The sequence below is a fragment of the Gymnodraco acuticeps genome, unplaced genomic scaffold (genome assembly GCF_902827175.1).
Source record: "Gymnodraco acuticeps unplaced genomic scaffold, fGymAcu1.1, whole genome shotgun sequence".
Taxonomy (NCBI): domain Eukaryota; kingdom Metazoa; phylum Chordata; class Actinopteri; order Perciformes; family Bathydraconidae; genus Gymnodraco; species Gymnodraco acuticeps.
This window is the reverse complement of record NW_022991348.1, coordinates 126,407-139,555: the sequence shown is the minus strand read 5'-3', so window position 1 is coordinate 139,555 and position 13,149 is coordinate 126,407. Positions and strand designations below refer to the sequence as shown.

Genomic DNA, 13,149 nt, shown 5'->3' with positions numbered 1-13,149 from the left:
TCTTCTACATCAACATGTGTCCCCTCTTCTTCATGTCTCTTCTACATCAACATGTGTCCCCTCTTCTTCATGTCTCTTCTACATCAACATGTGTCCCCTCTTCTTCATGTCTCTTCTACATCAACATGTGTCCCCTCTTCTTCATGTCTCTTCTACATCAACATGTGTCCTCTCTTCTTCATGTCTCTTCTACATCAACATGTGTCCCCTCTTCTTCATGTCTCTTCTACATCAACATGTGTCCCCTCTTCTTCATGTCTCTTCTACATCAACATGTGTCCCCTCTTCTTCATGTCTCTTCTACATCAACATGTGTCCCCTCTTCTTCATGTCTCTTCTACATCAACATGTGTCCCCTCTTCTTCATGTCTCTTCTACATCAACATGTGTCCCCTCTTCTTCATGTCTCTTCTACATCAACATGTGTCCTCTCTTCTTCATGTCTCTTCTACATCAACATGTGTCCCCTCTTCTTCATGTCTCTTCTACATCAACATGTGTCCCCTCTTCTTCATGTCTCTTCTACATCAACATGTGTCTCCTCTTCTTCGTGTCTCTTCTACATCAACATGTGTCCCCTCTTCTTCATGTCTCTCTACATCAACATGTGTCCCCTCTTCTTCATGTCTCTTCTACATCAACATGTGTCCCCTCTTCTTCATGTCTCTTCTACATCAACATGTGTCCTCTCTTCTTCATGTCTCTTCTACATCAACATGTGTCCCCTCTTCTTCAAGGGGATTATGGGTAATGCTGCAATGATCTGTTTGGTGTTTCAGCCAATCAGAGGCAGGTTCTGTATATGTCTGAGACCTGTGATATATTGATGATAGGGGACCTTTAAGTTTGATAATGTTACATGAAGTTATAAAACAGCTGCTGACACATGTTTTCTTTCTAACTGCAGTTTGTGAGCGGAGCGAAGCAAATGTGCTTCGCTCTGTGGACTGCAGGCTACTGGGCGGACTTTATTGACCCGACAACAGGAGAAGCTGTGAGTTATTCTTTTTAAAGCTGTCTCATAGAAAGGGCATACCAGGATAGCTTATGCATTTCTAATTATAGGGGGTAGAATCGTTTAAATGATGCTGCAATATAACAACATATGGGTGTGAATGCATTTTGATACTCTATTCCAGGGGGGTCAAACTCAAGGCCCGGGGGCCAAATACGGCCCGCGACTTCATTTCATGTGGCCCCACATCTCACTTGCAAAGAATATAATATGTTTATTATATGGTTACATGCCACTTTACAGAAGCCCATAAACTACATGTCCCACAATGCATCTCAAATTAGACTTTTTTCTCAGAATTTGACATTTTCTTTCAAAATGCCACTTATTTTTTTTGTTTTTCCAGAATTTGGCTTTTCTTTTTAAATCATTTTGTGACATGCGCACTGAAGAGACTTGCAATTATTTGCCCTAGACTTCTGCTTTCAGACGTAGTTAATTATGAAGTTATTACCCTATCTGACAATAATCCAATGCAGAGGCAATAATGTAATATAATGCATTATTTTATATATATGATATATCTATTATTGTTATATCGTCTTATATATAAAACTGGCCCTTTGAGTGCAACCATGATGCTGATGTGGCCCGAGTTGAAATTGAGTTTGACACCCCTGCTCTATTCTAATGTCTTTATTTCATGTCTTGTTTTTTTGCTGCAATATATAATAACAGACAGTTTGTCCAAAGAAAATGAAATTGAATTCGATTTTTGTGTATTAGTCATTTAGATATTTGAATCGATAGAAAATGTGACGTTAGTGTCAGTCTTAAATCTATATAAGATAACGCCAGCTTGTATATTTACGCCGTCCTCTGTTCCCCTACAGTTCTTTGCATCCCCATCAAGTCAAACCAAACTGCAGACAGAGGAGGAACTCAGAGATCTGGGTTTCCACATCGAAGTGTCCGGCTCCTGCACAGTTATTCGCCACATCCTGAGAGGAACGTCTTTCTTTGTGGGGACTGTTTTCACCAACGCACCTGCTCACAGTGCTGCTATCGCAAGACTACAAGGACTTTAGAATGTACTCTCTGATGAGGGATAGGCTTTTTTTTTTTAATATTGCACAGATCTCCCAAAAAACGCCTCTATTTATGTTTGACGAAGCTAGGAACTTGATATAGTGTTGGCACGGTGGGCGTTTGTTTTATTGTAACGAGGACTGAGACCTTAACGTTGAAGAGGTCAACCTGACTTACCTTGCACTAAATCCTGGGAGAAACACACACTCAGTGCAGGGGGAAGAGTTCTTACTACCAATAAAAGGCTTTTCAACATGTTATATCTGCCGTTTGATACGTTTGTAGACAATATTAACACTTGAGAGGATGACGACACTTGTGTTTTTTGATAATACAACCATGGACTGAACTGGAAACACACCGTTTCATATTTATGGTGCAGTGTTTTCAATGTTTCTCTAACCTGATCTGAAGTTGAAGCACTGTGACAGTCTGAGACAATAAAGTGACTTTTCATCCGGTTATTTGGACACTTCCTGTAGCTGTGAAGGTGTTCTCTTTACTCGGTGAATAATGAAGATACTGTCAGGCATTTCATTTAGCAATTTGATCGTCACAAAGCTACAAAGGTTTGCAGAAGTGTTTGGTTATTGTCGCCCTCTAGTAGTAAATGAGATTTACTGCAGAAAGGCTCCTTAAACTTCAACTTGACTCATTTCTAATAATGAGAGCGCTCTCTTGACTCCTGTTCTACCTCTGATGATAAGTACATGACAAAGCAGATATCTATTTATTGTAATTTTATTAAATGAACGCGGGGAAACCGGAGAACCCCGGAGGAAACCCGAGCATGCAATACAAACATTTAAAAGAAAGAAAATACATAGTGTTGCAGAAAAAACATTATAAAATGGCATTTAAAAACCGTAATGAAAAAGCAAAGATAATACAATAAACATAAAAAAATATATGATAAAAGTTACAGTAAAATAAAAAGTCTTCAGCTTAGAGGATAAAAACTAAAAAAGACATCAATCAATTTAAAACAAACCCAGACTTGTTTGAAAAAGTAGAACAAAGATTAAAATGGAAAATGTGATGCATGTGTTGATGCACGTTTTCTACGAGCTGGCGATCCAGCCTCACTTGAACACCTTCCTGAAGAACTTGGTGACACTGTCGATCATGTGACATAAGATGCACTTCTTCTTGTTCTTCTTCTGTGGTAGGGGTGTGGATCCTACCACCCAGTCGAACTCTTCCGACATTGACGATGTGTTCATCTCACTGTCTGTGGAGAATTGCTTGACCCTCTTCTTGGTCTTCCTCTTCACGGCAGAGCTGCGAGTTTTTTCTGAACACTTCCACAGATTTTTGTTCAATGCCGTGGACACGGCTTTCTCAAAAATGGCCCTTTTGTATCTAACGGCACTCTGAATCTCCTCCGCAGATCCAAACTGCTCGACGAGGTCTTTGTAGACTGGGATGTGGAGGTTTTCACTGGTTCTCAGGAGAGTGGCAAACCCGATCGTATCCGTCTTCATTCTCAGGCGCTCCACCATCCCCACGAAGTCAGTGTGGTAAATTGGCTGGTTTGGGGGTGCAATGTGATCTAGTAGCTTGACTAGAAACACAGTGAGACAGGTCCTGTGTTGCTTTATCAGCAACTCTTCTTCAGAGCAGAAATCCTCCTTTTCATCTTGGTACCTTTCGTCGTATCGTTGCTGTGTGCCTCCGTCTGAAGTCTCTGTTGAAGAGTAATCGGCCTTCTTTTTGCCCTTTTTGGCCTTTTTGGCCTTTCTGAGGACTTTTCTGCGTTGTTGTGGCAACTCCTCGTTATAACTATTAGACGTTTCATTGACTAAACTGGAAGAAAGACTCGTACATTCACTTCCTAACCCTTCTTCTGATTTTAGTGGCTCTCCAAAACTATCAGATGCTTTAAAGACCAAACTGGAAAAAAGACTCACTTCTGATTTCTTTCCAGAAATGTCATAGTACTGAATAAACTCTAGCGGTGAGATGTTGACTGATGAATAGTGCATTGCTTTTCTTTCCAGTTTCTCTGCTGATTTTTGTGGCAGATTCTCTCGTTCAATCGAAGAGTAATTTTCGCCTTCACTTGCGAGGAATTCTAAAGTTGCATTGATGATTCTCCCGTTTTCTTCCTTTTGCTCTGCACTTGTTTTTGGCAGCTTCTCTGGTTTCATGGAAGCCTCATTTTCACTGGGGAAGAATTCTGCAGCAGTTTCCAAATAGAGTCGTTGTTCTTCCTCTTCCTTTGCACTTCTTTTTGGCGGACTCTCTGGTTTCACGGAAGCCTCATTTTCCCTTTCACTTGCGAGGAAATCTAAAACGATTTTGAGTTCTTCTGCTTCTTCCTCTAAACTTTTTTGTGGCAGATTCTCTGGTTTCACGGAAGCCTCATTTTCCCTTTCACTTGCGAGGAAATCTAAAACGATTTTGAGTTCTTCGTCGTCTTCTGCTTCTTCCTCTAAACTTTTTTGTGGCGGCTTCCCTGCCGGAGTGGCCGAACGCTCTTCAATGTCAGTTAAAGCCAGCAATTGATCTGCTGCTTCCATTATCTTTCTGATATCTGTCTCGTCATCTGAAAACGTGCAGCTTCTTCGGGAAAACTGCGGTGAGGGAAGCCCCTTATCATTTCTCATGCAAGCTCTCAAGATATGAGCGATGAGGTAAACGATATCTTCGGTTTGAGAATCGGTTGATGAAACTGACTCACTGGACGAGTTGGAAGAGGATGGCTGTGTGAGTTCTTGAAGACCACTGTTCACCCTCTTTGTTATCGATACTATGAACAAAGCCAGGAGTGCTTGAGATTGTTCGGTTTTACTCTGTGGGAGTCCTAGTGCCATACCGAAACAGCAGTCAAGACAGTTCCCAAAACTGGCCTCAACATCGTCTTCTGTCACTCTGTCATAAGTACGAGTCCTTTGCGTATAAACCCTAGGCTCGCCGAAAAACCAAAATGGAAAGAGTTAGGATTGAAAGTCTTTAAAGTAGGATTGCAGCTCACTGAAATGTAATTTAAGAGTGGCTGTGAAGCTGTTGACTTACGTTGGGAAGGAGGCTGGGATGCAGGCGTTTCTGTGGTTTTCCTCCTCCACCCAGTTCATCCTCTTATTAACCTGAGGTAAAGTAACTTCCAAGATCAGGATGGTGAGCGTATCTGTGATCTCCTGACACATTCTTGTTAGAAGAATGATCGCGTCTGAGTCCATTTTGCCATCTGATAACAACTGCCAACTCCTGTAAGAAAAAGACAAGTAATGTTTTAGCAAAACAGAGATGTTTACGCCAGGTCTGAGCTCATTTGCTTGATGACTTTAAACGTGTTACTTACACATCTGTGCAGTCATTGAGGAATGACCTGATTATGGCTTGGAATATGTCTGGTGTAAACATAGGCATATCCAAATTGCTGCACATTAGTTCTCCCATTTCGTCTGAAGGAATCTGGAAATAAAACAAATCAGGTTTTAAAAGTCATGCCAAAGAGGATGAGACTTTAACAAATGTTGTACAAGTTCAAAATGTGCCAGAATGATTTAGTAATGGTTGCAAAACTCGTAAACCATGTCTGTAGTCAATCTGAAATATTGCACAGAGACCAGCATTTATTGTATGCATTTCAAAGGCTATTTCATCAAAAATGAAAACATGAACCTAATAAAGGAGTCACTTTTCCCCAAGATGGCCCCTTGTGTGTGAGATTCAGACTAGATTGCTTACGCTGTAGTCGGTGTTGGATTCGCTGCTTTCCATTTCAATTTCCAGTGATTGGTGATGCGTTTTAAGTGCAATCTGGTAATTTCTGCAGAACTACTTCTCTCTGTGGCTCTCCTTGTGAAGGTCTGCAAATAAGTGCTCAAGTGTCTGCTTTTGGGGTCTATTTGCAAACTAAACTGATGACGTCATATGAGCCAGAATTCTAGAATGCATTGGCTTTCATGCGCGCGAGAACTGCTGCGCTCTATAACTCCTACGTCATGGAACGTCTGCAGGCGAATGTTGCCCCGCCCCCTTTAAAAAAAAGCATTGAAACAATGAATAAGAAAATAATGTACTGATTAGAAAAAGCCGTGAAATTAAGGGGGAAAAGCAGACGCCATCTATTTGAAGAAAAAAGCACCAAAGAAATGAGTAAAAATGGATTATTGTTATAAATTGATTGATTATTTATCAAAAAATTAATGAAAAGCACTTGAGAGCAAGCAATGTCATGATTGATATTAGGGCACATACACGGGCACATATAAAGCCTTTTGAGTTTCTTTAAAGTGTCTTGGTTTATAAAGAAAATCTCGTTTTTTAAGCATTTTTAGTTTATTTATTAACAAGATAGATCTTGCACAGTCAGAAAAACTTCGCAGTAAATATCCATACATGCATCATGTGTTTACTTGATTGAGCCCCAAACCACGGACTAAGCAGCTCCAGCATCTCGACCTGACATGGGCAAACAGGCTATGTCAGACTTCCATGAAATAGACCGGGAAAATCACCTATTTGTAGCCGCTCACAGAGCCCCAAACCACGGACTAAGCCGCTCCAGCCTCTCGACCTGACATGGGCAAACAGGCTGTCAGGTGCTGATGGTAAGCAGGCGGCAATACATTGATTGTTTTACCCAGGAAGAAGTGTTTAAATAGCGGTAAAAGTGATTTAAATACATGTCTATTACACATACTTTAATGCACAAAAGTATGTCCATGCAGTGTACACATCGTTACCCAGCCTTGCATCATCATTTTGCAGGTACGATGTGTACACTGGGTCATTCAGAATGTGCTATTTAAGCAATCATACACGAGAGGCCGTTCTTTAGAACAGGCGTACGGACCTCGGCGCAAGCGCCTCGCTCCTGCCGCAGTACTGTCGTACCAATAATGACGTTAAAGAACGGCCTCAAGTGTATGATTGCGATTCTATAACACAAACTATCATTGTAATCAAAAATATCGTAAAATAATTTCATAATGTGGGCTAATTTGCTCCCAAACCTTCACTTTCTGCTTGAGTTAATCTCCGTCAGAAAGTAGTTCCTATAAAGTAGTTCCCTGGTAACGAGAGCCGATCAATCGAACACTCCTGCTTCCCCGCTTACAGTTATTGATATAATTATAGTAAATAATATATTATTAACCAATTTATTGAAAACAATTTATTGAAAACAATTCTTGAATTAGGCTATGTATTTATTTATTTACATATTTAACATTTTGGCTTCAGAATGAAGGTGGATGTTCATGCTGCCATTACACGTGCAATCTTTGAAACAACTCATGAACTCCATGCCAGACTTTTGTGCAGTTGGTGCTGTGGTGTTCACGGAAGAGCTTCCTCCAGTGGCCGTTTGGCGTGTCCCGGACCGGCAAAAAGCGCGTTGCTCCACATTTGTCTGTTGTCCAGATGATAACTATAAAATCTGACATTTTGTAGCTAACGATTTTCCAACGAGAGACAATGTAACGGCTGTGTGTCGCTATGGAAACCACTACTTCTCCGCTGCTTTCTTGTTCCAGTTAGCTTTTGAATTGTGGTACTTTTCCAGTTGGTCTACCTGCTCTTCACGCAGCTCTGCATGTTGTCGTTTAGGTGCTTTTTTTTCTAGGCACTCCTCAATCCAGTCCTCCACAGTAAGACCCCCCCGGAGGTTGAAGTTGATCTTAAATGTTTCCATATTATGTTTGGAAGTTTGTTTCGTAACGTAAAAAGGAGGGTTTCTGCCCCGTTACTTCTCCGCTGCTTTCTTGTTTGCTTTTCGGGCCAAGGGTATACTGTTTTTCTCAGACGCGGAGGGATACTGACTTGTTGTGAAAAGGCACGTTCTATTTGACCGTTCTTTGGTCGTGGAATCAAACACGCCTATTGACCAATCAGAGAGCTTGCTCACACCTATGTGTTATATAATTCTGAATAAATAGCACATTCTGAACATATGTCAAACAGAGATTCCTATTAAAAGTGATCAATTAATAGCAAGATTTGACATGCGGGCAAACAGGCTATTTCACGGGACACAGGCTATGTCAGACTTCTATGAAATACATCGGGAAAACCACGTATTTGTAGCCGCTCAAAGAGCCCCAAACCACGGACTAAGCAGCTCCAGCATCTCGACCTGACATGGGCAAACAGGCTATGTCAGACTTCCATGAAATACACCGGGGAAACCACGTATTTGTAGCCGCTCACAGAGCCCCAAACCACGGACTAATCAGCTCCAGCATCTCTCCCTGACATGGGCAAACAGGCTATGTCAGACTTCCGTGAAATACACCGGGAAAACCACCTATTTGTAGCCGCTCACAGAGCCCCAAACCACGGACTAAGCCGCTCCAGCATCTCGACCTGACATGGGCAAACAGGCTGTCAGGTGCTGATGGTAAGCAGGCGGCAATACATTGATTGTTTTACCCAGGAAGAAGTGTTTAAATAGCGGTAAAAGTGATTTAAATACATGTCTATTACACATACTTTAATGCACAAAAGTATGTCCATGCAGTGTACACATCGTTACCCAGCCTTGCATCATCATTTTGCAGGTACGATGTGTACACTGGGTCATTCAGAATGTGCTATTTAAGCAATCATACACGAGAGGCCGTTCTTTAGAACAGGCGTACGGACCTCGGCGCAAGCGCCTCGCTCCTGCCGCAGTACTGTCGTACCAATAATGACGTTAAAGAACGGCCTCAAGTGTATGATTGCGATTCTATAACACAAACTATCATTGTAATCAAAAATATCGTAAAATAATTTCATAATGTGGGCTAATTTGCTCCCAAACCTTCACTTTCTGCTTGAGTTAATCTCCGTCAGAAAGTAGTTCCTATAAAGTAGTTCCCTGGTAACGAGAGCCGATCAATCGAACACTCCTGCTTCCCCGCTTACAGTTATTGATATAATTATAGTAAATAATATATTATTAACCAATTTATTGAAAACAATTTATTGAAAACAATTCTTGAATTAGGCTATGTATTTATTTATTTACATATTTAACATTTTGGCTTCAGAATGAAGGTGGATGTTCATGCTGCCATTACACGTGCAATCTTTGAAACAACTCATGAACTCCATGCCAGACTTTTGTGCAGTTGGTGCTGTGGTGTTCACGGAAGAGCTTTCCTCCAGTGGCCGTTTGGCGTGTCCCGGACCGGCAAAAAGCGCGTTGCTCCACATTTGTCTGTTGTCCAGATGATAACTATAAAATCTGACATTTTGTAGCTAACGATTTTCCAACGAGAGACAATGTAACGGCTGTGTGTCGCTATGGAAACCACTACTTCTCCGCTGCTTTCTTGTTCCAGTTAGCTTTTGAATTGTGGTACTTTTCCAGTTGGTCTACCTGCTCTTCACGCAGCTCTGCATGTTGTCGTTTAGGTGCTTTTTTTTCTAGGCATTCCTCAATCCAGTCCTCCACAGTAAGACCCCCCCGGAGGTTGAAGTTGATCTTAAATGTTTCCATATTATGTTTGGAAGTTTGTTTCGTAACGTAAAAAGGAGGGTTTCTGCCCCGTTACTTCTCCGCTGCTTTCTTGTTTGCTTTTCGGGCCAAGGGTATACTGTTTTTCTCAGACGCGGAGGGATACTGACTTGTTGTGAAAAGGCACGTTCTATTTGACCGTTCTTTGGTCGTGGAATCAAACACGCCTATTGACCAATCAGAGAGCTTGCTCACACCTATGTGTTATATAATTCTGAATAAATAGCACATTCTGAACATATGTCAAACAGAGATTCCTATTAAAAGTGATCAATTAATAGCAAGATTTGACATGCGGGCAAACAGGCTATTTCACGGGACACAGGCTATGTCAGACTTCCATGAAATACATCGGGAAAACCACGTATTTGTAGCCGCTCAAAGAGCCCCAAACCACGGACTAAGCAGCTCCAGCATCTCGACCTGACATGGGCAAACAGGCTATGTCAGACTTCCATGAAATACACCGGGGAAACCACGTATTTGTAGCCGCTCACAGAGCCCCAAACCACGGACTAAGCAGCTCCAGCATCTCGACCTGACATGGGCAAACAGGCTATGTCAGACTTCCATGAAATACACCGGGGAAACCACGTATTTGTAGCCGCTCACAGAGCCCCAAACCACGGACTAAGCAGCTCCAGCATCTCGACCTGACATGGGCAAACAGGCTATGTCAGACTTCCATGAAATACACCGGGAAAACCACCTATTTGTAGCCGCTCACAGAGCCCCAAACCACGGACTAATCAGCTCCAGCATCTCTCCCTGACATGCGTACTTCCATAACCTCGCGCACCTTGGGTCCCCGGGCCCCCGAACTTAAGCACTCCCCCACGGACTAAACCCAGATGATCACACCCTCAAGAACTTCGTGCCCCTGGGAACCTTAAAGGGGGGGGGGATTTTGCGGTGCTTTATCGTCCGCCCATCGGCATCCATTTTCGGCCTTCTTCACAGCACCACCTGCCCTGCTGGAGGTTCACACTTTAACTTTTTTTTACCCTCCTCTGCCTTACACATCCTCCCACACTTGAGCACTCCTCACTCGGACTAAACCCCTCCATGCACACCCAGACTGCACCCAGAGAACAGGCTGCTTCACAGCACTTTGCAAGCCAGGAAAAGTGATTGAATCCTGGGTATACATGTTTTAAATAGTATGATACCTCCAGGGCGCATCACCACATTTTACAAGCCAGGGGAAGGTGCCTGAATCCTGGGTAAACATTGTTTAATTGTTTACATGGCTTTTTACCCAGGCATGAGGGTGTGAAAGCTGGGTAAAAGTGCTGTGAATACAGGGAGGGAGAGAGAGCAGCAGCAGCAGCAGGCTGTGACCCAGAGAGCTCCTTCCAGCACCTCTCCCACCACCCAGAGGACAGGCTGCTTCACAGCACTATGGAACCCAGGAGAGAAGCTTGAAACCTGTCCATTTCATCCACATTTGACTCATGAAATGTACAGGAATCTGTCCATTTCATCCACATTTCACTCATGAAATGTACAGCAGAGTCACTGCTGTAAGCAGGGGCACACAGGCAGAGATCCAGGGTGATGCACATGGCTTTCTTACCCAGGAATGAGTGTGTGAAAACTGGGTAAAAGTGCTGTGAATACAGGGAGGGAGAGAGAGCAGCAGCAGCAGGCTGTGACCCAGAGAGCTCCTTCCAGCACCTCTCCCACCACCCAGAGGACAGGCTGAGTCACTGGTCCCACACTCACAGGCAGAGATCCAGGGTGATGTACATGGGTCAGAAAAAGTCCAAGTTAACTTTTGGAAGAACCAGAAAAAAGGGGTGAAAATGGATAAATTGTACCCCAAAATAGTGTCTCTTAAGGCGGGTAAAAGTTATGTGAATATGGGGTGACGTATATGGACACTTGAGCACCAGCAAGACCCCCACCTCCATAACCTTGTGCACCAGGCGAACCTGCGTACCCACACTTAAGCACTCCCCCGCGGACTAAACCAAGAGGGAACACCGGTCAGAAGTTCGTGCCCCTGGTAACACTGAATAAAAAAAAGAATGGGGGCATGCCATTAAAACTGCTATGCTTTGAGGATTTTAGTCCGAGATGAGTGCTTATCTGCGGGTATCTTGTGTCAGCTTCGTGGACCCCAATTTAAAAGGAAATGTCCATGATATTGACAAACATATTTATATACAGAATGATGATTATTTTACCCTCAGACACATGCATAGAGCACCCCCGAGTCTTGAATGTGTGTAGGCACAGTTGGTCAAATGTGTCCTGCCGCTGGCAGGGACTTTGCATCGGAAGTTGACATCACATTTCCATTGTGCGGACAAGTGTACATTTGAAGGACAAGTCCCACGTTAACTCTGTCCATAAGGCAGACATTTTCCTTACAGTTCTTTGCATCTCCATCAAGTCAAACCAAACTGCAGACAGAGGAGGAACTCAGAGATCTGGGTTTCCACATCGAAGTGTCCGGCTCCTGCACAGTTATTCGCCACATCCTGAGAGGAACGTCTTTCTTTGTGGGGACTGTTTTCACCAACGCACCTGCTCACAGTGCTGCTATCGCAAGACTACAAGGACTTTAGAATGTACTCTCTGATGAGGGATAGGCTTTTTTTTTTTAATATTGCACAGATCTCCCAAAAAACGCCTCTATTTATGTTTGACGAAGCTAGGAACTTGATATAGTGTTGGCACGGTGGGCGTTTGTTTTACTGTAACGAGGACTGAGACCTTAACGTTGAAGAGGTCAACCTGACTTACCTTGCACTAAATCCTGGGAGAAACACACACTCAGTGCAGGGGGAAGAGTTCTTACTACCAATAAAAGGCTTTTCAACATGTTATATCTGCCGTTTGATACGTTTGTAGACAATATTAACACTTGAGAGGATGACGACACTTGTGTTTTTTGATAATACAACCATGGACTGAACTGGAAACACACCGTTTCATATTTATGGTGCAGTGTTTTCAATGTTTCTCTAACCTGATCTGAAGTTGAAGCACTGTGACAGTCTGAGACAATAAAGTGACTTTTCATCCGGTTATTTGGACACTTCCTGTAGCTGTGAAGGTGTTCTCTTTACTCGGTGAATAATGAAGATACTGTCAGGCATTTCATTTAGCAATTTGATCGTCACAAAGCTACAAAGGTTTGCAGAAGTGTTTGGTTATTGTCGCCCTCTAGTAGTAAATGAGATTTACTGCAGAAAGGCTCCTTAAACTTCAACTTGACTCATTTCTAATAATGAGAGCGCTCTCTTGACTCCTGTTCTACCTCTGATGATAAGTACATGACAAAGCAGATATCTATTTATTGTAATTTTATTAAATGAACGCGGGGAAACCGGAGAACCCCGGAGGAAACCCGAGCATGCGATACAAACATTTAAAAGAAAGAAAATACATAGTGTTGCAGAAAAAACAATATAAAATGGCATTTAAAAACCGTAATGAAAAAGCAAAGATAATACAATAAACATAAAAAAATATATGATAAAGTTACAGTAAAATAAAAAGTCTTCAGCTTAGAGGATAAAAACTAAAAAAGACATCAATCAATTTAAAACAAACCCAGACTTGTTTGAAAAAGTAGAACAAAGATTAAAATGGAAAATGTGATGCATGTGTTGATGCACGTTTTCTACGAGCTGGCGATCCA

General features: G+C 42.4%; 1 protein-coding gene across 3 annotated transcripts in view; it reads left to right on the top strand.

The window, feature by feature from the left end:
* Positions 1 to 12,589, top strand: part of mmadhca (metabolism of cobalamin associated Da) — an 18,300-nt gene extending 5,711 nt beyond the window's left edge. For 2 of the 3 annotated variants that reach the window (XM_034240606.1, XM_034240607.1), the window contains exons 7-8: positions 908 to 994; positions 1,849 to 2,562. In XM_034240606.1, the coding sequence (XP_034096497.1) occupies positions 908 to 994; positions 1,849 to 2,043 (282 nt within the window). In that variant the 3' untranslated portion in view covers positions 2,044 to 2,562. Of the gene's footprint in view, positions 1 to 907; positions 995 to 1,848; positions 2,563 to 11,875 lie in introns of those variants that run through there. The other variant, XM_034240608.1, reaches the window with a different exon arrangement.
* The last annotated feature ends 560 nt before the right edge of the window (positions 12,590 to 13,149 follow it).